At 42.1% G+C, this 27,753-nt stretch overlaps 2 protein-coding genes across 3 annotated transcripts; one reads left to right on the top strand and one right to left on the bottom strand.

The window, feature by feature from the left end:
• The first annotated feature begins 1,095 nt into the window (after positions 1 to 1,095).
• Positions 1,096 to 5,772, top strand: LOC117237936 (ATP-dependent RNA helicase DDX42). 2 transcript variants are annotated; one of them, XM_033502379.1, is made up of 10 exons: positions 1,096 to 1,188; positions 1,650 to 1,880; positions 1,954 to 2,226; positions 2,591 to 3,131; positions 3,576 to 3,804; positions 3,965 to 4,239; positions 4,498 to 4,648; positions 4,735 to 5,069; positions 5,151 to 5,279; positions 5,474 to 5,772. In XM_033502379.1, the coding sequence occupies exons 2-10, from the start codon at positions 1,666 to 1,668 to the stop codon at positions 5,648 to 5,650; spliced, it is 2,325 nt and encodes a 774-aa protein (XP_033358270.1). In that variant the 5' UTR covers positions 1,096 to 1,188; positions 1,650 to 1,665; the 3' UTR covers positions 5,651 to 5,772. The 2 variants fall into 2 exon arrangements, with proteins under 2 accessions (XP_033358270.1, XP_033358271.1); XM_033502380.1 differs by having other exon boundaries at positions 1,107 to 1,183; positions 1,649 to 1,880.
• Positions 5,773 to 6,013: 241 nt separating this feature from the next.
• Positions 6,014 to 27,533, bottom strand: LOC117237935 (probable serine/threonine-protein kinase MARK-A). Its single transcript, XM_033502378.1, has 8 exons — positions 27,043 to 27,533; positions 25,966 to 26,422; positions 21,198 to 21,410; positions 20,906 to 21,044; positions 11,922 to 12,048; positions 10,003 to 10,051; positions 9,667 to 9,846; positions 6,014 to 9,436 (listed from the first exon to the last, which is right to left on the bottom strand). Exons 2-8 carry the CDS (start codon positions 26,262 to 26,264, stop codon positions 6,868 to 6,870), a joined length of 3,576 nt encoding a protein of 1,191 aa, XP_033358269.1. The 5' UTR covers positions 26,265 to 26,422; positions 27,043 to 27,533; the 3' UTR covers positions 6,014 to 6,867.
• Positions 27,534 to 27,753: the final 220 nt, after the last annotated feature.

Here is a 27,753-nt window from a genome sequence, read left to right as displayed (position 1 = left end):
TTCTTTTGATTCTATTTCTCAGCAGCTAATTTATTTATTTACAAAACTTCCTGAATTTAGCTTTATGAAATGATATAATTATCGATAGATCGCGATAAGGTCACAATCAATTTCTACTAAGCATTTTCAACGAAATGTAATTGCAATTACATTATAATGTTCAAAGTTGTGTAATGTTGCTCAATAAAATATGCAAATAAGGGTGAACAAATTATATCTAATATACATCATCTTTTTTCTAACCATAATATTATACTTTGCATAAAATTTTTAAAATAATATTACCGAAGTTGTTTTTTTGAGAAAATGTATCAGTTATAGATTAAATTATTCATAACAGAGATCATATCCTTTTTGAGTCATTCTTCTGGGAGCAATGCCATTCGCTCAAGGACTTAACGCAGGATATCGATGCACCACATAGGAGCAGCACCGTCTGAGTCGTTATAAAATGTATGCACGAAGAAGAAATGGAAGTGCTCATGCTTATGGTCCTGGTTGTTTCCGGAGTAGTGCTGCACCACGCGACCGATACTGAAAGGTGATCCACGCTAGCATATACAAGAACATATAAAGTTAGGGATCTGTCCTGTTTGATTAGCATAGACAAGAACCTATTTAATTGTACGGTTCTACAGAAATGTTTTCGTAGTTATCTGAAATAGAAAAGAGTAAAGATAATTAATATTTATTATATGATTTTAGAGAAGAAAAGAAAAGATGTAATAATAATTGTAATGTATTTTCTAGACACTATTTAGATTTAACATTAACTCTTGGCACCCGACATGTCGATTCTACTGGCATGAATATTTTGGATTATTGTAAAATATTTTTAATAAATTAATTTATTTTTTAAGGCACGTTGCTGGTTTTACAGTATACGGCTGATCGAGAGTGGTGTTCTTTCGTTTGCGAAGGCAAGTTTGTAACATGAAACTAAATAGGTTCCTGTCTATGCTAGTGTGCGTACAAGCAAACAGATCCTTAATTTTATGGGTTCTTGTATATGCTAACATGGATCATCTTCAGCATTTGGCCGTATGGTAGAGCATCTGTACTGTGGAACAACTGGAACTGCAGGCGTGAGCACTCTCTGTATGTGCTTGTTTAATCGTTCGATATTGGAGTATTTAGAGTCGCATTTTCTTAGATGTGAAGTAATTTCTTGAAGAGTATTCGTCTAAGGTAGATCCGTTTCATTGTCCTAAAATATCGTGCAACTATTTAGTGTTTGCAAATAAAAAATACGTGTTTCAACGTTTCCCGTTATATTAGTGGGTTATAAAGGTGTTCTAACCTCTTTCCTCCCGTTGAAACGAAAACAATAAATATATAGCGTTAGAAAGCAAATTTGAATAGCTTTACAATAATACTGTATTGATACTAATCGATAGATTTTTGCGTTTTGTCTAGCATACTTGCTACTAGAATAAATATAAATAAAAAATAACAGGTCATGAATTTGGCTTTCTGTCATGTATGTTTGTGTCTTGATCCAAAGTCTATTAACAATGTATTCTCTTGATATTGTAAAGTGATTGTATCTAAAAGTAGGGCAAGCAAAAACAAATTATAAATACATGATTTGCTTGAGTTCCCAGCTATTCTGGGATATGTAAATAACTGTTAATATATTCACATTGTAGAAATAACAAGACAAATATGAGTTATCACCGTGGTGGTGGTAATAAGCCAAAAGGCTTTGGATTTGCGGGGTTTCAAATGACTGGTACAAAAAGAAGTGGCTCTAACGTACCACCACCTCCGCCAAATTCTACTCTAAGCAAGCAAGGCTATCACACTATGAATTCTATCACCGAAAATGCCTTATCTGCATGTTGGGGAATGCCAAAGAAGCGTAGCAAAACTGAGGAGGAGTGAGTATACACTTTAAGAAGTTATAAGAGAGCAAAAGCAACAACAACTTTAAATGTTAAATGCTACAATTAGATATTTTGAGGATGATGATGATCCTCCGCCATTTTCCTTGGAATATATTCCGGCACCTGGATCTCCCACTTACGATTGGATGAAAAAATCAACTTCGAAAGAAGATAGCGATAGTGAGGAAGATCCACTAGATGCATTTATGGCTGGTATAGACGCAGAGGTTAAGAGAAACAATTATGAAGCACAACTGGCGGAGGACGAGCGCAAAGAAGAAAAATCCAAGGGATTTAGAGCGGATATCGATGGCGAGGACGACGAGGAAAGTTACTACAGGTAAGGATTTTGTTGATTTTTTTGGCGAGGGAAGAGAAGATGCAGTAGTGTCTATTTAACTGTAGTTCGGATTCATTGAGTCAAAGCTATTGATTGTGAGCAGATATTATAACATTGAGTCGAGATCCACCTTTAAAAATTAACTTCTCGCGATCCACTTGCGATTCAACCAAAATCTGCTCATGAGCTATCAGTGGTTCACGAGCCATATTTTGAGAACTTATGACCTAGCGTATTAGCAGTCGTAGTTCGGATTGAGCTCCTATAGTCAGATATTGGCAACTGCAGTTAATTAGCCATTGCTGTATTTGTTAAAAAAAAGATAAAAAGAGATGAAGAAATATTGGGTTATTCCATTGACAAGGTATATGGAAGAAAATCCAACTGCGGGTTTGCAACAAGAGGAATCTGACCAAGAGATCGATTACGATGAAGACGGGAATCCGATCGCGCCTCCAAAAAAGAAAGATATCGATCCCTTACCTCCTGTTGATCATAGCGAGATAAAATACGAATCTTTCGAGAAAAATTTTTATAACGTTCATGATGAGATCGCTAATTTAAGTAAACAACAAATCGACGATTTGAAGAAAACTTTGGGAATAAAGGTATCTGGTCCGTCTCCGCCGAATCCGGTTACCAGTTTCGGTCATTTTGGTTTCGATGATGCGTTAATAAAGGCTATTAGAAAAAACGAATACACTCAACCTACCCCTATCCAAGCTCAAGCAGTTCCGGCCGCATTGAGCGGCAGGGATATAATAGGTATAGCGAAAACCGGTAGCGGTAAAACAGCAGCTTTTATTTGGCCAATGTTAGTTCACATAATGGATCAAAGAGAATTGAAGGCAGGTGACGGACCCATCGGTTTAATTCTTGCTCCTACGAGAGAATTGTCACAACAGGTACTTGTTACGTTAAAGTAGCCTAAGCTAATATACTAAATTGATCGGAAGTTCTGTCGTCAGTATTTTATTGCTCGTAGTCAGTATTTTATTTGGAGGTCTTCAGATAGTTAAAGCGTATGTATATTATAACTATCAAAACATAGACCATTAGAAAATGGTTAATGTTGTTGGAAAAATTATTTTGGCCCACTTATACAATAACTCATCGACTAATAACATTAGTAAAATTGACAAGTTACAAGTAGAAGGTTTCGTGATCGTATAATTTTTCATCAATTCAATGCTATAGGAGCACCGAAAGAATATTTTAATTGTAATGTCAATTCAGATATTTCATTCGTTCCTTTCCAAAGAACAAAAACGACAGCGCTCTCCAATCAAGCTAATATGTATATAGGGATAGTTTTAGGCGCAAGTTTATTCGGTTCGTTGTATTCGTAGATTTACCAAGAAGCAAGGAAGTTCGGGAAAGTGTATAATATTCAAGTGTGCTGTTGTTACGGCGGTGGCAGCAAATGGGAGCAAAGTAAAGCATTGGAAGGGGGTGCGGAAATAGTAGTCGCAACGCCGGGTAGAATGATAGATTTAGTTAAAATGAAAGCAACGAATTTAACCAGAGTAACATTTCTAGTATTGGATGAAGCTGATAGAATGTTCGATATGGGTTTCGGTAAGCGCACCGTTTGCAATATAATTTTATAATCTTGGAACAGGGGAGAAAAACAAGTTTTCTTCGTCGATCGGTTACGTCGTCGACGCGGTTGTTGGGAAACTTTAAGACCTATTAATAATATTTTTATTTTGCTTGTTACCGCTCTGTTTGATTCCAGAGCCACAAGTGCGTTCAATATGTAACCACGTAAGGCCAGACAGGCAAACGTTGTTGTTCAGCGCAACTTTCAAAAAGAGGGTAGAAAAGCTTGCGAGGGACGTTCTGACGGATCCGGTTAGGATAGTACAAGGGGACGTCGGCGAGGCGAATGCTGATGTCACGCAACACGTGATAGTGTTCAATAATAATCCTACTGGCAAATGGACGTGGTTGTTGCAGAATCTAGTTGAATTCTTGAGCTCTGGTAGTCTGTTGATTTTCGTAACTAAAAAGGTTGGCGATTATGACCGTGCTCGGTTAACTAGTCCAACTGCTGATGTTTATGCATTTGTGAGAAACTTTAATTCAAATTTAATTTAGAACTGTGAAAATGTATAAAATGTACAGCGAGAAAGAGCTATAATAGGTATATCTAACTATGTCCATGAAACTATGAAATTATCTATATTGCATAAATATCCGCAAGTTACTCAATAGATACAAATTATATATAGTGAATTTTTGCAACTGTATGGCATTATATTACCGTAGCTCAATGCGGAGGAACTTGCAAACAATCTCAAGTTGAAAGAATTTGACGTTATGCTGTTGCATGGTGATATGGACCAAATCGAAAGGAACAAAGTAATAACGGCTTTTAAAAAGAAGGAAGTTACTACACTGGTCGCTACTGACGTTGCTGGTAATTATCTTCTTGCCTTCAATCGGCTGGAACGATTAATCTTACTTGTAACGATTTCCTGAAACTCCTTTTGAATTTTCCCGTAGCTCGAGGTTTGGACATTCCACATATCAGAACCGTTGTTAATTACGACGTCGCACGAGACATAGATACTCATACACATAGGATAGGTAGAACTGGTCGAGCGGGTGAAAAAGGAACAGCGTATACTCTTGTAACAGAAAAAGACAAAGAATTCGCAGGTCACCTAGTTCGAAATTTGGAGGGTGCAAATCAGGAAGTACCAAAGAGTCTCATGGATTTAGCGATGCAAAGCGCTTGGTTCCGCAAGTCAAGGTTCAAAGGTGGGAAAGGGAAGAGTTTGAACGTCGGAGGGGCCGGACTTGGGTTTAGGGGAAGACCGGAAACATCTTCAACTTCGGTATTTATTCGTTAAAATTCCTCCAGTTCCCTTTTTCAGATCCTAATATAATGTTCCAAATTTGTTCAAATTATTGTTTAGAGTTGTGGTTCCTCGTCGCAAGGATCTAAGGACATAAGCGAAGTTGTTAAAAAATTAGAAAGACATGGACCAGGTAGCGATCGGTTATCGGCTATGAAAGCTGCTTTTCGTAGTCAGTACAATTCTCAGGTAAGTCCTGTTTCGTTACGATCATATAAATAACAACACATCATCGATCGAATAGTGTTCCTTGTGGTTGATAGATGAGGCTGAATCATTTAAATTTAGACGAAACGACTTTCTTAGAATTTAAACGAGCATCGCTATAATGTGTAGGATTTGGAATAATATATGTGATATGTGGGAATTTAATTGATTTTTAGTTTCGGGCATCGTCGGATCATACGTGGGAACAAACTATTACACGGCCTTCGGTGATAATGCCCCCACCACCACCTGTACCTCCGAAACCAAATACGGAACAATCAAAGACTCAGGATGTACAAAGTACGAATATCGGAGGAGAAAGGAAGAGAGTTAGAAAGAGTCGGTGGGAATAAACATCGATGACTGAAAATTGCGATTATTTTGTGTATATTAAGATATTATATTATTGCTGATAATATGTGAGCCGCAGTGGCCGATGCCAATTGTTTTTATATTATAATAAGATTTAATTTTACCAAATTTTTGCTTACCTCAAATTTCTTTTCCTACCTATACAAGTCGCCTATATAAGGCTGTACGACAGTGTTTCCCAATCTTTTTTGTTTGTGAAACATTGACGTAAGATGCTGGAGGTCTTCTCGTGAAGATCAAACTGGTATTCGTAGGAATTGAGAGGTATTAATTGGATTTTCTCGTGAAAGCTTTCTGAGACTACGATTGGCTCCGTTTCTTTCCAAGGCAAATAACGCGTGACATTTAACGGCAAGGAGTCTTTATTGCGATATCTTCGATACAAAATTGAACGAATCGTTTAGAATCTAAATGAAATACACTATTAGACCGGCTTTAAGAAGACGCTAGCTACTACGATATAATCGAGTTATCATTTTCGGCGCACCAATTGAATCCTGATTGTTACTATCTAAAGCTTCGATGGGCAACAGAGAGAATTAGTAGAGGCAAAGATGTATCGTAAAAAGATAATCTCTCGTGAGTGAGCAATTTCTTTGAACGCAAGATTCGCGTTTCTCGCACGCCGTATATTGTCGCAACGTTCCTCGCAACGTGAGTTAAGCTACAAGACACTATCGATGTTTCTTTTCCTCTCGTTTTTATCGGTACCATATTTCCAGACGAAATTAGTTGCTTCGTTTTCTTGGTACCCACGTGTCCATCGATACTACGCACTTCGAAAAAAGTAGTTCTCGAAGGTCGCTCGATATGGAGATTAAGTCAAGGATAAGGCTATGACGATCAATCACGTTCGATCGCCTTGTTTGACCACACGACGCCCAGATGGGATGTTAATGACAGGTTTGTCGTTCGACTATTTGATGACACACGCTTGTAGATTATTTATCCGCCGGTTTGGTCCACTCGAACATGACCAACGTAGCTACGTTGCTTAGTTAAGCCTTACGGTATTGTTTCACCAAGGTTTGCCAAGGCTCGAAGATCGTTAAATCGATTGTCTCGTTTCTGTCAAACGAACTCGGTCAAAGAGTTCGCGAAAAGAAATGTTCAACTGTTCGATCTTCCGGCTTGAGTCACCGTAATATCGAGCAAGGCCAAGTTCTATAATCAGTCTTCGTGGAAGGGAAGTATATTTCTACGGGTTGATGTATTGGGGCATGGCAGGGCTGCTTTTCCTCCTAATCTTTCCATTTTGTTGCGATCCATTTAACTGGTTAATAGGTTTCTTGTTCGCGTCATTGTTTTTGCTAAACTTCTCCATTGCTCTGCTGTAAGAACCCGTACAAACTCTACCCCAAAGCCTTTTGTCATCTGCGCATTGCTTGTTCCTTCCCTCGCTCGAAGTTCTCTGAATCTCGTGCCTTCTCTGGATTTTGCTGGGATCTTCTTTCTCCAAGGACGCGTTAGATCCCGCTGTACCACGTTGAACGTCTTCCCAAGAAGTGTTCGCATCCGAGTGCACGCTAGAAGGAGTAGGGCAACTGCTTTCGCTGGACAAAGACGAGGATCTCGCGAAAGACGGCGGTACAACCAATTTCATCTTATGATCCTCCTCCTTGCCACTCAAATTCAAAGGTGGCTCGCTTCGAGCTCGAGTACTCGATCTATTTTCTCCCTCGTTTTTATCTTGATTGTCGTTCAAGATTACCTTCGCGATGGACGTCCTTTTTCTCAAATTTTCCAAGTTCTCCCTCGGATTATTCTGAAAGCTGTCTACCCGTTGCAAGATGTCTTTCAAATTCACGTTCGCGCACTCTGTATTATACAGCGGTTTCGTTCGATCCGATTTTTGCACCTTCGAATTCGTTTTACCGTTCACGGATACAGAAGTTGCTTTTCTAGTCGAGTCCTGAGAATCGTCTTTGATATGGTACGCGACTTCTGGGTAAATATAATTTGGTAGCCTTTCTTTCTGACGAGGATTGGCAATCGTCCTCTGAGTTTTGTCGCTCAATGGTTCCATCGTGATCGACCTGGCTCCCTTCACGCATTGCTTGTATTTTTCGTCTATTGTTGTATCGACATTGTCTTGAACCGTAGCTTCTTCGAAGATACAGTCTTCGTTGAGACCAATCGACGATGGACTCGACCACTGTTCGGAAGACGATTCAACCTGCTCTTTATCCTTTCGATCCTCCACAGTTTTGCTATCCGGTTTCCTATCGTTTTTAGAATCACAAGCAACGTCGTTATCCTCGTTTTCGTCCTCGTTACCTGAATCGACCAAGTTCTTCAATATTCCCTCGTCTTTCTCGCTTTTCTTCCTCAACTCCTCCCAATTCTTCCGCGGCTTGTAACTCGTTTTCCGTCTAACGATCTTGCTTTCGCTGATGTTGATATCCGGAATGAATAACCTCAAAGCTTTTGTGCCGGTAGGAAAAGTGACTTCGTTCACTCTTTTCTCGGTCATTATCGCTTCCAAACTCGACCTCGAGGCGACTTCCTGGTGCTTGTTAAACGCCGATACGAGCTGCGCCACGGTGTACTTTGGCTCCTCATTTTCGGACTCGGTCGATCGGTCCTCTTTGTCGTCCGACGTGCCGGAATTGTTGGAGTGACTCGAAACGTCGGAATGTTGTCGTTGACAGGGTCGTTTTCTGGCCACCAGATTCGACACGTTATCGCGATTCACCGGTGTTTCGTCCGAATCTTCGGTTAACGTATCCGATTCGATCGACTTCAACGAATCGAAATTCTCCTCAGACTCGAAAGCTTGTTCCCTCGATGCTTGCAGATCTTTCGCGACTTCTTCTTGCAGCTCGGTTTTTCTCGATCGATTGTTAACTTGCTGCATGACTTCCGACTCTGTCGCGGTCTTCCGCGAACATTCTTTGCTCTCCCCATCCAAATGTTTTTTCGTCTCCGTTAAACTGGAAACATCATCGTAGGATCGGTGTTCTCCGGTGTCGCACGTGGTTTCGATCGACGTGTCCGATACGTTGGACGTATCGATTTCAGCACCTAATCGTTTGAAGATGGGTACCACATCCTCTGTTTTGGCTCGTTGGTAGCTCTTCCTTCTCCGTCTGAGACACTCGAGGCTTCTGTAGATGTCCAAAACTCCTTGAGACTTGGACAACGATCTCAGCCCGTACAGTTTCTCCCGCGACTTGTTCATCACAGGATTTATCGTCATTCGCGGTTGTAAAGAAGCCGAGGTTGCGGAAGAGTTTTCATTGAGCAAACACGCCTGTGACTGGATTCGATTTAGGCTTCGTATTCTGGACAAAAGTCCTCGACTAAGACCGTGATTTAAGTTCGCCTGTGACCGACTTTGCGCTCGACTGAGCAAACCCTGGGTCTGTTCTTTGTTCAGCAAGCAACTCTGGCTGGTGCAGCTAAGATTCGTTCTGGAAGAGTTGAGACTCGTTCGAGAATCGGCTGGACTTGGGAAATCTTCGCTACCCTCGAGACTAGATCGGCTTCCCGTGAGACGGTGACTCAGGCACATCTCGCTTTGACTTAGCAAACAGTCTTGCAAGCTCTGATCGGAATGATTCGAGTCCTGAACATCGCTCGATAGATTCGCCTGACTGCTCGCCTGGCTCAAAAGCGCCGCTCTTCGCAGATTCTCGCGACTGACAACTCGCTCCAGAAGCACTTCTCTCGACTTCGACAGGTATCTTCGGAGATGTGGCGACGCCTGCGTAGGCGCGCCGCGTAGCCAATCGTGACGCAGGCATTGTTTCGCGGTCATTCGTGCGCTAAAATATAAGACAGTGGTTTTATCTTAATATCTACGTATTTCTTTCTCGAGTAGGAACGCAACTAACAATAAGTACTGTTGATAATTGAGTAATTGTTAATATTTCAATAAACAGGGTGACTTTAAATATTTGATCAGAAATTTAATAATTGGATCAGAACGACGTTTCTCGCCCTTGTATTGCCCTCTTAGCCATCTTTTCCATTGCTTTTACGTTTCGTAACTCACCTCGGGTCCAGCACCAAAAGCTTCGCGACGAAATCTTTCGCCTGCGCCGAGATGTCGCCGAACAATTCCTCGGGAAAATCTACTTCGCCTAGAGAGATGTTTTGAAACGTTTCTTGATCGGTTTCACCGCCGAATGGAGAAAATCCGGTTAAAAGAACGTAAGTCGTCACACCCACGGACCTTCAATCGAATAACGTTATTCGTATATGATCGGAGAATTACATAATTGGGAAACTTTCTGGGAAAAAAGACCAAGATTACTATTTTTCATGGATTCGTCTGTAGGTCGTTTTTTTTCAGAAAATTTCTCGACCGTGTTCTCTATCGTTTACGTACCACATATCGGCGGCTAACGTGATCGGCTCGTAGTGCAGAATCTCAGGAGCTGAAATTGAGAGAAATCGTGGAACGTTAAGCGAATGTTATTTGGTTGAACGGCCTCGTTCAAATTCGTGATATCATCTAGGAACGTCATATTTTTATTCGCAAACGAAAACTGATCGAACCTCGTGGGTGTCGGTGGTCGAAGGAATAATTGAATTTTAATTTACTCTTTAAACGACAGTGACGTACACGGTATACAAATTCTGTCGTGCTTCGCCGTTAAAAATATCGAATTACGAGATCGAAATTCGTTACACGAGTAGAAAGTCGAGATTCTTCGCTTCCTTGTAATTGTTGTCTTTCTTTATAGTTGGACGGTATTCCTATTATAACTTCTCCATTCATCGATCCTCGCTAAAGATCCCATTACAATTTTTACCTTGGCGTTAAGTAGGCCGACAAAGATAAAAATAAAATAATCTCTTTCTCTCATCGTGTATAGTTAGTCGCTAGTCCGATACTCCGTGTGCATAAATGTCAAATGCTTTTTACATATTTAACACGCGTGAACGTCCGTAGTTTAATTATTAGCGGATAAGTTACCGAGGCATGAAAGGTTAATAAAATTCGCGAGGTGATCGAGTACGACGAGTTTTCTTGCGAATAAACCGAATAAAGAGCATCGGGACACGATCACGATGACTGTGCTCCTTCATTTCGAGCGTTAAGCGCGATTAAGATATTCAACGATACGCGCTAGCTCTGTTATTCGACGAATCGATACGATCAACGAGGATAATGGCGCGCGTCAATTATATAGTTAACTATGCGGCCTACGACCGAGCTCTTTTCATTGAATAAGCTTTATATGCCGTTCTGCTGTTACGCGGCATATCATTCTATTCGAGCGAAACGCGTCCTGAACAAAGAGAACGAGTCATCGTTCGTCCGACTCGAAATTAACGACCGCACGAAGAATGCGTGCGCATTTTAATAGTTGGCAACGATCCATGCGACGAAACTCGATTTAATAGAATTTCGATGACCGTTCCCCTTTGCTTTCGCCTGGAAATCCCAATGTCGATGGGCAACGCGGTGACGAGTTTTTAGACATTGAGAATAAAAGTGAGCAGAAGAACGTGCCACGTATTTGCTAATCGCGAGGCAAGAATCACTGATTCAAGAGGCAAGAATCATTGATTCAAGAGGCAAGAATCATCAACGATGACAAGTTGGACAACGCGATCGCGCAAGGAAACTTAACGTGTCAGTTAATATCGATTATGTCCGCGATCTCGCTCGGACCAAAGATCGTCGATTAACGCGGCAAGATTATTAATTGCTGGCAATTAACTGGCAACTCGAGCAAAGTGCCGACACACCTGTTTACCTGTTTGATCGCGGTAAACTCGCGTTACAAAATAATGCGCTCGATACATCATCCGTGTAGCGATAACGCAGATATTTACAGGATGTTTCAAAGATTTCAGGCGGGGTTCGATGTAAAACTCTTTAAAACAAGCAACAAACAAAGATGATTAAATTGTTATCGATTTTTACTGAAAGATACATCTGTCGTCGCAACTATAAACGATTATCGAGGAGGCGCCAAAATGTCAAACGAGTACTCACGCTCGTGATTAATATAAGAGATTTGACGGATCTGTAGAAATAATAAGCTTGTTTTATATTTTTTTTTCTTTCTATTACGTGCTTTTAGACGTACTTCAAATTTTTGAAACACTCTATATATTTTCCAAGGGAACGAAAATTCGGAGGAACTGACGAAACCAGCTGGCTCGTTCCTTCGGATGGAAATCACATCTCGTTTGTCGGTTGGTTTTCGTTCGAGCTGTTCTTATTGGCATGCCATGAGATTGCGCGCGATAAAACTACAAAATGAAGTCGTCTGGCGAAAAACTGTTGCTTACCCACGTAATCCGGTGTGCCGAGGATTTCTCGGACCTCCGTCCCCTCTAATATCACTCTCGAGATCTCGAAGTCGCAGAGCTTCACCTCGCATTCCGGAAAGCTGCCCATCATTACCAAATTTTGCGGCTGAAACATAAAGCATCGACCGGTGAGTCGTTTCTTATTAGCTCGTTCGTTTTTTCGGTACCAATTAGCCGCCGTTAATTGACTCGTTAATTCAGCCCGAACGAGTCGTCGCTTTTTCTTCGCTTTAATTGAATTTCGAGCGTAAGTAATGCGTAAACAACGCATATGCGATCGAGCGATATATTTTTAACTCTGGCAATGAACGAAAAATGAGTTCGTTAATATTCAGATGAATTCGATTATAAAAACGGGTTCAAGCATTGTTCGAGTAATCTTCGTCGGGAAAATTCAAATGTCTTACGTCATTTCGATGAGTTAATTTCCATATTAATTGAAATCTGTAATTAGATATTCGTTTCTAGAAGTTTCTCGAGTCTATTTCGTTTTCCAATTTTTTTGTAACTAAACCTAGTCAGGATATTTTATAGGTAAAAATAGGAAAGAAACAGATTTGTTAAGTGGTTAAATAGCAAGTTAAATAATAGGAAGAGAACGATGCTTGCTCTTCCGATATAAAATCAAAATTCCCACCTGGTAGGATAATAAATTCCATCTCTGAAATGGAATCTAGATAAAAATCTAAATAGAAAATTTATTTCCCCGATTACAATTTATATATATTCGAAGTTTAGCTATCGATCTTCTATAAAAACATGCATTTGCATCAACATCAGTCTAGCAATTACATCGATTGTAAATCTATCTTATCCTATGGTACAGTAATCACAAGATCTTGTTACTATCGTTATAATTTTGTTACAATTTGTTGACAAAACGTTCACGATAAAACTTCTTGTAATATTTTGTATCTTCGCCCGTAGATCGTTCTTCGCAGTTCGCCCTGAATAAATTTTCGTTCTTATTCATACTCGGAGAATACATTAACAAAGTTTGCCTGGAAAAACACCCTGTATAAAAATCTTCCGATAAACATTCTGCCCATACTGCGCCGGTAGATCGATTCCACTTTACGGTGATTCACAATTATCTTATTTCGTGAATCTCGTACTCGATGCGATGGAAAAAAAATCAGCTATGCCCGTTCACGTTCTTCAACGTCGTGCGCTTCGCGAATCCTCGATGATCTACGCGATCGATAAAAGATCTTGGGAGACTTCGGTCCATGCAAACGAGGCTACCTTAAACAACATCACCAACTACTAACGCGAGTTAATCGCGTCGCGTCGGATGTCGTCGTTCCTTTTACGCGTCGCGTCGCTTGCTCAGCGGGATATCTTGTATTTCTCTACCGTCACAATGTCGAAGCTGTTCGAGGATCGTCGAGCACGTCGTTAAACGACGCTTTCGGAGTGGCTATCGCGTGAAAAGAATTTTGTACAACCTTTTTTAGATCGTTCGTAACAAGCGCGATCATTCCACGTAAATTACGAGTGTTTTAGATTTACTGTATCGTCCACCAGATACGATGGTTCAACGTCAATAGAATCTCATTTGTACAACACGAACAAGCAATTCATCAACGAATATTTCTCGTTACAGGCTAATAAGGAAACATCTACAACGTAAAAAATTATTCAGATTAGCGTCAATTGCAGGAAATCTTTTATGCTTATCTTTCCGCATATCTTATTGTCAATGAGAATAAAAAATAACGTACATGTATACGACACGGATGGTTATTGTATCAGTTAGGCGCTCCATCGTGAATGCATTCCTCTCGAGCGCAGCAGAGTTCACGCCTGCCGTCGACGTAAAGTTAGAAAAGCCGGGATGGAAACTGAGACGAGAGAATGGGAGAAAAGGGCCGCGCGCTAGTACGAACAGCGTGGTTCGTGATTCGCGCTTCATCGAGGAGTACATCGCGATCATTTACATAAACACGGTAGATGCTGTTACGATAAATTCGTGCGCGCACAGCCAACAGAATGGAATATTAAGTTTCTCGTTGAACAAGCTCGCTGCGATCGAGGCTGCGATCTCTGCTGCGTAACTGTCGACTGTAACGCGAACGCGATTTTTCTCAAACGAGAGGACGCTTACGCGCTTTATTTGCACGACGAGAGTCGCATAAGAATGCAACCTATATTCGATCGAGCGCCGTCTCGCGAAGCCTAGATTTCCCAACGGCCGGTTCTTCGCGTTTCCTTATACACGTCACCCGTTGCGATTTCCCAGCCTAACAAGTACACACGTTAGAATCGCGATCGTTACGCTAGACCCACGCCTGTTGCCCGATCCCGCGCTCTCGAATCGCCGCTTAACGATCTCCGATCTACGAAATACACGCCGGTTACGTAAGCGGCTCTCTCGCACGGGGACACCGCTTATTCCTCTCGTAGAATCTTCCTGGCTTTAACGTCCAGGTCCTTGGAAGATGTGACGGCGTGGGCGAATCTGAATATTCAAAGTATCTCTCGATAGTCCCGGCACGCGGCTAATAAATAATGACAAAAGACGTAAAAATAATTCCTCGGTCCGCTAGATGCGCAATTCAGCGAACGACTTTAAAGAGGGACATTACGGTGGCTCGCGAAAGTGTTACTTAACACAGGGAAATTTTTATGGATATGTTACGTGCGTCGAACGAAAGTATTTAAAATTTCATTATCATTAATATATTTTTCGCTGTATGCTGCGTATTACGTACATCTCTATTCTAGATTGCTGGATCGAGATTAACAGGAAAACGACTGATCGATCGGAATTTTAAATTTATGCAAACACGGGTGAAAATTGACAGAAATTGCTTGTAAGAGTTATTGAAAAATAATGAACGAATAATTACGCGTTTCAGGGTGTGCTCGGAATATCGGTATTTATTGTCGATATTTCAAGGTTTTCAACTAAAAGGATCGATATACATTGTCAATAAAATATCGTCGATATTTATCGACAAGCTGCATTTTCGTCGTCAAGAGCCTTGAAATATTGACAATGTTATTGATTGTCTAACAGCGCCGTAAGATTTCAGACGACATTGTAACTCTTAAGGATTATTCCAGTCTGCTTAAATTTACATAAATGTGCTTATCTTGTCCTCTATATTGAAATACAGCAATAAAAAGAGAATCGTCTTCTATAGGCTCTCCTTAATGATCGATGATATTGTTTAAGCTTCATGACTTATAAGAAATGAGATCAATCATGACAAATTTAATCGTGTTCTCGAATACACATGTTTCTGGTTCACCTCTTTCTCTCTCTCTCTCTCTCTCTCTCTTTCTCTCTCTTTCTCTCTTATTTCGGGCAGGCAGTCTCGAAGGAATCGAATCGAACGCGTTTCGAACGGACGTAGCTGAATCCTACGCGATCGAATCTCTCACAAGATCGACTCTCGCTACGCTGACCAAACAACTTTCGGCGTGGGCCGGACCCTCGTGTAACATATCGAAAATCTCTTCTCTCCTCGATGTGTTTGCCTCGATAAGAAGGTATTTACACGACGGTGAACTGTTAATTTTGTTCCACGTTGCACGATTTTAATCGAGTTAGTATAGAAACGGAGCGGCCTTATTAAACATCCAGGGTTTCCCTTTTATGCGTGGTCGAAACGAGTCGCCGAGGCGTTTGATTAAGTTTCCTCTCCTCCTCTGTTCTGGCAAATGTCGCGAGACACCCAGAGGTGCTCCAGTTACGGTGAACAGGTTAGCTGCCTCGTATCTACGAACAGAGATAGTGATTCATCGAGCTCCGACTATCTTGTTAACCAGAATGCGATTGTTCCTTCACGCTGGGAACGTGGGAGCTTCGTTTCTCGTCGCGGTATCTCTCGAGGATCGATCATCCCATTTGCCTCTTCTAATCGAGACGTAACAGCGAAGTCTCATAATCTTTCGATCAATTCAAGTAACTTGAATCATCCTTTCGAATTTTTACGCCGGTTTTCAGTTAATCGAGTCACTTTGACTTGAGCAGGAGAGCAAGCCACGAAACGCTGTATTAATCGCCTTGAAATATGCTTTAATCTTTCACGAAGAAAAGTTGATCTTCTACGAACGGATAATAAAATAAATGTTCCAGAAAATTCAGAATTACAGTACGTAGTTCACGAATGAGTAGATCATGGATTTTTATATGTGTTATTTGTTATCCGATGTGACTTTAGTAGTACATAAACGCGCACATTCGCGATATTGAAATTGTAAAGAGAAACATTTAGAAATTAACCTACGATATGGTCATTCTACAGGCGACGGCTATCTCTCTAAACAAACAAGAGGTGGAGGAGCTGCGCGTCGCTTTACAGCTGTCCGCTAACGTAACGCGCGATTCCTTCCTTTCTCTTTCACGGGAATTTCGCGAGTTATCAACAGTTGCTCCAGTTATGGCGGTCAGACATAGGTATCGAGCGTCCAGCGAGATAGGAACCGGGTGTGATTCACCGACGAAGTCTGGGCGTGGTCGCTCTACCGCGAAGAGCGTGGGGTCTCGCCGCGTTCTGTTTTTCCTCCTGGGAATTGTATCGATGCGATAGCTGCGTTTTTAACTGGCGAAAACCTTGCTTGGACATTGAATTTTCGATAGATCGGTCGGCCGACTCTGAAGCCTTTCCCGTGGCAACGTTTTCGATCGGTGAAAGTAAGGATGAGATCGAACGGAGAAGTTCGAACGCTTTCTACAAGACGCGACGCAGCAGCATCCGCTGTATTCCTCTGTTTATTTTTCCATCTACTCGTGGTATCTATCTATCTCGATTTTTCTGCTACTAATCAATTTTTTAACATGGAGGAAACGACGCCGGAAGAAATATTCAGCGAATCCCTGGAACACTCCTTTCCGAAACGACAACGTTAAAGAATAGAATTCGGTACAGTAAATTCCTCGAAAAGAATTGCGAGCAAAACGTTGCGTTCACGTAGCATTGTCTTTTATTTAATTAAGGATTTAAACTTGTATGTAGATAGCTTATAATGAAAATTGAGAATTGTATAAGAGAAAATAATGGAAATTATGACTTTCGCCAGTCAGACAGCCGGTTTCAAAGACCATAGCGAGGCGAGGCGAGGCGAGACAGCGTATCGCCTGGGGTGCAGTTTGCACCGGGAGACAATGTAATTGCATCGATTCGGCAGTGGATACAAAGAGGCGCAGCTGGTTTGCACGTACGGTCGCCAACACGGCAATGCATCGCACGTCCCTCGCCTGTCCTCTCCCTTTGATACGCGCCCCACTACATATATCCAAATACGGCGGTCGAACATTTATGGAGCGTTGGAATAATGCGAGTATCGTACACGACGCACGCAACGATCCTCTCGGTTCGTAGCAGCCCGCGAATCGTGAACCGTGGATCAGCGATCGGGGATAGCGCGCGATCTCCAACGCGCTCGAGAATTTGCACTGGCCAAGGTTGTTCATTGCCGCGTTTCTTTCACGGCGGATTAAACTCAAGAGTGTGAAGATCGTAACCAATTGCCAAAATAGACTGGCAAGGAATAGACTCGCGGAGAAGACTCGCTGTTGCTTGGACTAACGCGTTCGCTGTAACCGACGTCCTTTTTAATTAATTCCACAGAGCTGTTAACATAGTCGTATATAGTCTCGGTTCTTGCGTGCCTCGAACGATGAATGGACAGTGTGTTAACAATTTAATCTTACTTTCACGTGCATGCCAACGTTTTTGTCTAATCTCATCGTTAGTTTTAACGAACTGAAACAATTTCATCTTTTAAGGAAAATAAAGTCGAAGCGAGATACCACGTACTTCAATAATATACACGAATTGTAGGACATTTACTGCAAATGTATACTTAGTAAAAAATTAATATGCAGAATAAATATTGGTCTTAAACATGCAACGAACGCCAAAGATGGTCTCGTTAAATATTGTGGCCTATCAATACAGCGAATAATTGACTGTTCGAAATCTTGAACATCTTGTAATTTCCATGTACATTTTGAGATTTAGTGATTCAAACTCTAACAATATGCCGATTATAGTTTTGTTTCATTAGGGAGCCAGTGCAAGGTGTTTTTGTATGTATAATATATTCATAGAGATTTTCTATGAATGTTCAAATACTTTCGTGAGCGAATTTATGTACTTGTAGCGTAACACAAAGCGTATATCGATACAGGTCGTGAATTCGGCTCGGATAGCTGAATAAATGTAAATAAGTTTGCAGATCCTTGATAAAGGATTCTCAACGAGATTTACGTTGTCGATAAAAGTCGGCACGCGCTCGCATCCACTCGCGGCGCACGTAAAACGCGCGGGCAGGCGCCTTGGTCGAGGATGTTGTTCCGTGGCAAAGGCTCGTCGACCTTTCGCGAATTTCTCGCGAGGATAACAAGAAAGAGTCTTTTTTTATCCGTGGCGAAGAAGAAGAGACTCGGGTGACCCCGTGAAATCGAGTCGTGCTTTACCGTAACTCTGAAATTCCTCTTCTTCCGCCCAAACACTCGTTGCAGTCGCTTTTATTCTTATAAATAGACTGCGGTCGTTGATGCGACTACAGAAACGAAACTTACATAGAAACTTGTCCAATTCATCAAACGTTACAGTAGCAACCGCATATATTGTAATTACCCGCGACATAGAAACTAGCAATAGATTATTTTCTAAAAATGAACAGAACCAATTTTGTCCAAAAATAGCTGGCGCAATACGTAAAGTCGTTCTCGTCGTCGAAATGCATGACTGTGATTTTTTAGTCAATTCAAGAAACGCATACATCAAGTCTATACACAAAGCACAAAAGGCAAGCGCAGCAAATGAATTACAAATACTGCTCTTGTATGTTTAAAGCAATAATATGCTCTGGCGCGTCACATACCCGTATATAGAATCTTTTAAAGATATTCTGCAATCGTATTATACGACCACCACATTATACGAGATCCTACTGCAATTTGAAAGTGTCCAGACATTTCTGCACATTAATGTATCCAAACACTCGAGTCTGCCACTTATACGAAATCCCACCTTAACAGAGAGAGAGACTCTGTTTAATGGTAAACGTCCTATCCCTTGTCGACGTCGAATATCATTCTGTACGCTGCTAAAGTATAGTATAATGTAAAGCGAATATCGTGATGTATCGAGTACGGTATCGATTTAGCGTCAATCGAAGAATATCCTTAATAATCGGTACCAAGTGCCAAAAATTTCGTTACATCGCATCGAGTGCTTCGATATCGAATCGATCGGACATCGTTAACAGTGATCGGTATCTCATCGCTAGTTACGGGTCGTAAGGAAGCCGTAAAAACTCGAGAGCAGTTTGTACCGAAACGCGAACCGACGAGTTTTCGCGAATGCCACATGCAACTCTTAATTACGTCGGCGCGATATTTTACGAGCGTTGTAGGTTCGCGTAAAAATCGAGGAAGCGGAGTTCGCCAGACTGGCTGTTATTGCCCGTTAAGAGAGACGATCGCCTCGGTGTGGTTCGAGCGACAAGCTGAAAATACAGGACACAGGCTTTATTCGACGACACGCGGCGCGTTCTCGCCCAAAGTCTTTTTTCCCCCGAGGAGCTCGCCGCCTAAAAGGCGTTTACGTTTCCGCGATTGCTGAAATAAAAGGCGCCCGAGCATCGAAAGGACGCAATAAATTGGCCGGCAACGAGCTGGAACACAGGGCCGCATTGGGCTTTCGTTTCCAAGCCGTGTGCAAGTTCCAGTGACTTTTTTCAGCGCGTCTCGACGCTCCATGAGGGCCCGAGTGCGGCCGAGTCGCGCGCTCCGTGTATCTCTCCTTTGTCCGGATACCACGTAAAAGGCAATTCCAATTTGTTTACCGGCCGTTTATAGCGGAATCGGCTTGCTTCCATCGGAACGCGATCGACCGCAATTAAGAAGCTGCCTTTCTACTAGCTTCGCGAATAGAAACGCGTCGTCGATGGTTAAATGGGTTTTCTGTTAATTAAAAGTGTTCTGTTGCTGATCTTAAAGGCTCGTTCAAGTTAAGCAGTGTAGGTCGGGACTGATTTATTTATTCGACTCTTAGTTACTTGTCTGTAGAAATATTCTTTCAAACTATCCATCGTAAGCTTCGGATCAGCCGAGTTAATCGCTGAATCGAAGCAACGTAAATTCGAATATCTTGAAATCTCTGAACCAGTACAAAATTTCAATGAAACGTTTTATTAATGTAAATCTGCTGCAAGTTTAAGACGATGTTGAGATTATTTTAATTATTCCCCGACACGAAAGGAATTTATCAGGTAATATAAAAGAGTCCTTTTTAACCGGAGTTCCGTACCAGCTTCAAACTTTATTATAACATTATTTTGTCCGAAATTTCAGCACGAAGAATATGATAGCGTAAATGATCAGGTATCGTGACTGCGGCATGATCAAACTCTCAAACGATCAAACAATCAGTTAAACCTACATATTTATTTAGGTTTAGGTATAGTAAATGTGCACTATGTTGCGTTATTCAATATTTTCTATAACTTTGTTACACGATTTATGTACACTAATAAACGTTTCCTTGTTGTTCAAGTTTTCGACAATTATCGGAAGCATGTTCGGACCGCGTCACCTCGGATAATCCAGCTTCTACCGTACTGACAAAGTCTGTTTGTTAGATGTCGAGCAACCTTGTATAGAATTAATTTTTAATACCACGTTCGTTACTATTATATAAATAAATCGTGATTCATCCACCGTACCGACATTCTAAACTTGTCTCTAGTTCTCGGAATGCTTTTATTCCGGGCAGTGTTTCCACTTTGCAAGATCGCGGAGCGACGGTCGAATTCTATGAATTCTTCCGCGATGCTACGCTCACGCTGAACTTTGAGAAAACTCGAGTACGGTTTCGGCTTTGAGAAGAGGAAATCGTCGGAACTATTGGGTGACGCGACGCCGAGCGAAGTCGATTCCGGGATCCGGATATACGAGAAGCGTGACAAGTTCGCTTCGACCTTTTATGGGTCGAACTTACCTTGATGTCCAAATGGGCGATATTTCTCTGGTGGAGGTAGGCGAGTCCTTCTACTAGCTGCCTCACAAAGTGTACCACGTCACCTTCGAGGGGCACCAAATCGCCGTCGATGAGCGTCTGTAGATCGCCACCAGGGGCGCTGGAAAGTTCAAAGTTCGATGAATTTCGCCTGTTATAAATAGCCAACTATTTATGCTTCTATAGTTGTTGGGAATCTTAAAACGATACAAGAAGTTCCACTCATCGTGTTCTTCTCCTGTAACCTTTATACGTTCCCTAGAAAGATACTCACTATTCCATTACGAGGATAATTTCTTTGGGCGTTTCGTAGACATCGTGAAGTCGAATGACGCGATGCGATTGCGAGCAGAGCGACAGCAAAGCGATCTCGTGTCTCAGCTCGGCGCTGCAATCCGCGTTGAATCGGTTTCTCGATGAGTACTTTGCAGCGTAGAGGATACCGGTCGCCCGAGATCTGCATCGATAAACTTTCGCCCATTGTCCGCTGTGAAACAACATCGAATCGGTTATCGACCATTTTATTGCAAAATTGAACTAATGTTATAATATTATTGGCAAGGTGACAGGAATTATGGTCATTCCACGAGTAATTATGCAATTAATTTCAAGTACTTGCTGTATGTAATTTTATTCCGTTTATTTCCTTGTGTTTGCATTCGATATCAAAGGATTATTACCCGTAAATAAACGAACCAAATGAATTAAATTAATCATAAGAAGAAGAAATAGCTAGCGAATGTCTATTATCAAGATTACTCGATTAATTGCTTTCTCTCCGGATCCGTTCTGCTAAATATGGTTCCACTGCAACCAGCGAGCGAGAACAAGAGACGAATCTTATCGCTAAAGCACACGAGACTCGTAAGAGAAAAGACGAAAGCAACTTCGAAATTTCGTTGGCCGTCAGTGAGATTTTTACGATCGTCTCGAACAATTCCGAGCGTCTCTGTTCGACAAGGTCGACGCCGCGGCGCCTCGCAAGGCTGCGCCCGCGACGCGTGTAAATCGACGCTGCGAACCGACCGCTTTTACGCGTCTCTGCCTCCGGTATCTTAACACGGCGAACTTTATTGCGCAAACGTCCCACGGCGCGTTACAGGCGACCGTCTTCGTGGTTCGAAACTCACGCGCTGTGGCAGCGTTCTCGAAAGTTCGAGACGCGAGCTGCGGCCGGAACGCTTGCAACGCATCCCTCGTTTGTGTTATTATTTTCTAACCCTCTGCCCTCGGCATATTTTTCATTTCCTAATTTATTTTTTCGTACAATGCGACGACGAGAATTTCGAGGAAACATATATTTTTTAAAAATTCGTGATTTGCGTTAATTTAGTGCTAAATAATCACCAGTAATCTCTTTGTGTCCCATTAGAGGGAGCATCCGAGTTGTTTGCTAGTTTAACGACGGTCCCCTCAGAGGGGACACTCGAGAGCAAAGGGTTAATCTTCCAGTTTATTCGTAGCTCTTCGTTTGCCTCTATCGCGAGTAACAACAAACAAATATTCTACACTGCCATCCATAAATATTGGGTTCTATTGGTAGACACACATATTCTCTACCACTATCGCAGAACTTTAACAAAAGCTTATTTTATTTAATATCTCGCATTATAAAGCACATACGGTGCGAGTAACTTAACAAATTTAGAATAAAACGATTAAAAAATAAAAAGAGCGAAAAGCATTCGATTTAAGTTAACGTCACGAAGTATTCAAATATTTATAGTCGGTGGAGTACGAGATACTATCAAAAAGAGACCGGACTGGTTTCATAAAAGTTTTATTAACGAACTAACGGCCCAATTTTGGCTTCGGTTCCTTTCGAAGCGGTCTGTTCCTGCGCTAATACCGGAATGCGGAATGACCATCGTGTTGCTGCTCGTTAAAAATTTTCGTGTTGCGTAACCCGTGTGCGCAGGAGCGTTGCCGTCACGCAGCAGCCAGTTTTTGTTTTTCCGCGATTGCGGTCTTACGAAACACGAAAATGTTTAACGGATAACGACACGACGGTCATTCCGTATCCTCCGTGTTCTCCAGATTTAGCCCCTCGGGACTTCCCTCTTTCCCCTAAAATGAAATCGAAGCTTCAGCGACAACGTTTCGACAGTGTGCGATAAAATACGGAAGAAGTGGCAACAGGTGCTTGACGCGACTGTAAAAAATAATTTCCAAAAATCATTCGAGACGTGACAGAACTGTTGGGATCGGCATATCAATGCAGCGGTGAACTACTCCGAATAGAACCAAAGCCAAAACTGAATTGGTTCGTTAATAAAACTTTTGCGACAACTTTTCCGATTTCTTTTCAGTATCACCTCGTATTATATTGGAACAGATACTCTTAAACTTAGCGTATCTCGGCTTAGCTTTCCGGCAGATCCTCGGCTAATGTTTTCTCCGAGAGTATGCATCCCGGAAGTGTTCGCAGCCCGTAAATTTCCAGGGAGAAAGTAGACGCCCTTGTGCGGCAATCGGCGAATACCCCTTCCCCTTTTACACCGCAATTTCACCGACGTCCTTTAGCCGGAGCAGATAAGCGCGACAGTCGTAACGAGCATCTGATAGTGGGTGCAATTAACTTTAATCGTTTCCAATTTGAACGCACTGGCCTACACCGGACTGACGAGCCTCGATTTTCCAGGCCCCTCACCCTCGGTACCGTGGCAATTTTTGCGCCCCGTTTGCCGTGGATTCAAGGCCCGTTTCTAAAAGTAATTACCAGGTGTGCTCGGCTGCTCTTGGACCGTCGTTTGCTCGCGATACCGAATCGAAATCACGCGCACTGAATCACCGAGATCGGACGGATACGGGGAGATCGAAGCTATATACGGCCGATTCTGTGCGTTTGTTCCGACAATCGGGACGATCAAAAGCGTCGGCGATGATTAAAAATCGGGCCTTCGCTGATCTTAGGAAAATATTCGACTATCAAAGATTCCGATAGTCTTCAGGTGATTCGACGATCGAAAGATCGACGAGTCGATAATCTTGGGAAAATCTTGCGATCGAAGATGGAAACTTTGCAAAAGATAGCGGGAAAATTTGACGATCGAAGGATCAAGGATCGAATCGTCGGTAATCCTAGGAAAATTCGACGATCAAAGATAAGCAGAGATCGAAAATGAACGATTTGATAATTGGAGAAAAATTCGACGATGGATCGGAGCATCGCTGATGATCCAATATGAAAGCATTGGTGATGTTAGGGAACTCGATACGACGAGACGTCATCGTAGAATGGTCGTAGTAGAATCGTATCCTGCAAGTTTTAAGGTGTATTATAATTATCGCTCAGTCGACATGTTGAGATGTCGAGTCCTCGAGTTCGCTGAATTATTAAGTCATCCTGAAAGTTTCCGCCGTTTTTGCTGTATCTGATTTTAACGTATAAATATTTCAAGTATGTACTATACAAATATGGTTGGACAGATTGTATCTCACACTTCCTTTGTTTAAAATAGTGACTAGCTGATTTTTTTTTATTCAGTATACTTTAAAGACCATATTTAGTCACGCGAAAGAGTAACAAGCGAGTCTTAAAATAATTCCAATTGATGTTTAATTTTTCCGTTCAATCGATAGCTTAATTACACTGCGATATATTAAAATCGCTCAGTCAATACTAAATAGATTAAGTATACATTTAATATTAGAAAAAATCGTATTTCTATCATCGAAAATTCTATTCTAAATAAATACGATTTGATTTTTCATACAACCCAAGAAACATTCAGTCGCGAAAAGATTACGTTCGCGAAATTAATGCTCTGGAAAAACGTGTAATCAATTTACGATATGGAAAATATTTTTCAAAAAAATCCACTTCCGCAGGAGTAGAATCATTTTAAATCGAACGGTTCGAAACTGCCGGAAACTTTCGAGATGACCTAACGTAATATAGTCGTCGTTTCGCGTGGCGTCCAGTGCGTTCCTTCTTTTTGCGCGAAACGTTCGTTTGCCTTTCGCGTCTCGGCCCCGTTTTTGGTTAGCGACAGCGCTCGCTAACGAGCCGGTAGCGACTCAAAAAAAGAGCCACCCTTTGAAACTTGCTAATTCGAGGCGAGTAAGTTTTGCAGATGCAAAGTATCAACGGAGTCGGTATCGCGAAACGATTTTGCGGCAGCCATCGGTCGAGTCCGCTTCGTTAAAGATGCAAAGTCACGGTCGGCAATTGCAACCGTTACCAATGGATTATCAACGCACACTGACAGTAGGTTACACCGCTTGTTTAAGTTTGTATTAACATACTCGATAAATATGAGACGAAGTAAAGTTCAGCGGAATTAACGATCGGTGTGCGTCGATCGCGGTGGAAAGTTACGAGCCGAGCGATTCCAACGACCGACGCGATTTCATTTTTACAACGACCGCATCTGGATTGAGTTTCATTGAAGCGAAGCTATTATCGCTGAGAGCCTCGAGTACCACTATCGAACGAGTGCATATCAACACGAACAACAACGATTCATTGGTGGACGTATAGAAAATTTCTCGATCGACCGTCAATGGATTTATAACGTGACGCTTTCAATTGAACTATTAAACGTTGTATGTTACGGAATAGCGTTCTGTCACTTCTACTGTCAATTTGATATTAGTTTTTGATGAACGTGTTTGCGCACTGATTTCCAAGTCATGCGTTAGATATACCAGTCGTACGTATTAGGATTCGCCGATGTACATATAGCACAGAGATTGAACGACAACGATTAAACAGCGAATTTACGACTATTGTTTCTGCATTTATTTTAAAGTGTCAGAAATTTAAAGGTATAAAAAATCCACAAAAACACCGATAAAATGCCCTGCATATAATAATTTGAGATCGAAACATTTATCCAGTTCTATTCGTAAAAATATCAATTTGCCCAAATCTATCATTCCATTCTCACAGCATATGCTATCGAACGTAAAGCACTAAATAAAATAAAATTTGTCGAAACTCTGCGACAAGTGCAACGTATAAGTGTCCTAATATACATATGACTGCTAGTATACACACGTGAATATAATTAAAATCGCGCGAATGTGGAACGTCTTACTTCGCGAACGGCTTCGGGTCGATCTCGTAATGCTCCGTGATAGGCCCCGTCTTGACGACTCTGGCAAGCTGCGCCTCTTGCACGAGAACCAACCCCTCCTTCACGTGTTTCTCGCTCCACTGCACCCTGCACCTTCCTCTGCATCTCTCCTCGTTGCCAGTCCTATCGCCTCCGCGTTTCGCTTTCGCGTTCGCACACTTTGCCGACGATGCTTGCAAGCTTCGACGCTGCGGTCGTGGCGATGTCTTCCTCGCGGACGACATTGTCGGTGACTGATGATGATTCGGCTGATAAATCATGTTATCCACGCAAGATTCTCCTCCTTTCGTTGCCTCGAAAACTTGTTCAACGAACGCGATCGAGCATAACGATAGAGCCCGCTCGAGGAGGGCAGTTCGTTTCAACAGATGCGGTTTGGTCGATCACTACGCGCGACCAAGTCCCAGGGCATCGAGCGCTGGAACACAAATCGGATTCGTTAGAAACGATGTTCCACGTTGAACGAAATTCACCAAAAAGTCGTCTCTTGTATTTTGAACATTTAACTATCGACGTATTCGTTGCGTGTGTTAAGGCTATGGTTTCAATGGATAAGCGTTCTGATAAATCTGAAGATCGAAATGCGTGTACGTATTCATAAAGATCTACTGTTGCTCGCGAAAGTGATGCTCGTAGAAACACGTTATGAATACCGTTGAATGTATTACGTGCGTTATATGAAGTATTTTGAAATTTCGTTAGCACCGTGATGAGGCATCACCGTCGCGATTACGTTGGTAAAGTTTGAAACGATTCTGAGAATGGACACAGAAACAACGAAGAGAAAAATATTCAAACAACCGATCATCCGTTATACTAGGCACTGTCTCATCGAGAATGGAGACTCGTTCTACCAACGAATTTCCGCTGTTTCTCCTCAATTAATTTTCTTCGCTATCTTTATTCGTTATTTCTATCAAAAATTCGTAATAGAATGAAACTTTTCCAACAACCCAGTGCATATTCGATCGCTGTGGCATGTTCGTCGGAACACGCGTCCACTGTAACCGTAGTAGTCCAACGCAATTCGACGAGTACCTGTGCTCGATTTCCCGTACACCAATACACGACCTCCGTTCCAAGCAAACGGTCCAAGTTTAGCGAAGTTACTTTCGATTTCACTTTGAACGAGCAACGATTGGGAACTCGCGAAACGCGGTCGCAACTCTCCAAATGGAGGGACGAGCCACGAGCAACGAGTCAAAAGTTCACCGAGCTGGCAGAAGCATCGAAGTTCGATTCGATGGGCTCGACGAAAGATGTCTGCGACGATGTTCGCATCTCGAGGCGAGCGACAGGGATCGTCGTCCGTTCGAGAGATCGCGAGCTTGACGGTCGAGCGCCGCGTCTGAAACTGGCCACGAGTTGGCGAGAGACCACAAGCTTCGACTTCGTTTCAGCTCGCTTCTCTTTTCTTTCTTGCTACGAAGTCGCTGGACCATAGACTACCGTTTCTCTCGTTCCCTCTTTCTTTCGAACCGTCCTCCTTGGTCGATCGTCTCCAGCCTCCCGCCTCTTCGACCTCTTCAGCTTCTCTCTCCCTCTCTCTCTCTCTCTCTCTCCCCCCTCTTTCTCTCTCTTTCTTTTTCCTCTGCAAGTCTTCGAACTCTCCACTCTCGTGTCCCACTCCTACTTGCTTGCTGGAGTGGACACGAGCGTCGTCGTTGCTGTTGCTGCTCCTTTTAGTGCTGTTTACGCCGCAACGCCGCTGGTGTATACCAGCGTCTCTGACGTAGGTGGTATCCAGCA

Source organism: Bombus vosnesenskii, unplaced genomic scaffold (assembly GCF_011952255.1).
Source record: "Bombus vosnesenskii isolate JDL3184/JDL3185 unplaced genomic scaffold, Bvos_JDL3184-5_v1.1 scf7180000013417, whole genome shotgun sequence".
Lineage (NCBI taxonomy): Eukaryota > Metazoa > Arthropoda > Insecta > Hymenoptera > Apidae > Bombus > Bombus vosnesenskii.
Note: the sequence above shows the minus strand (reverse complement) of the source record. Positions and strands in the feature narration are given on the sequence as shown.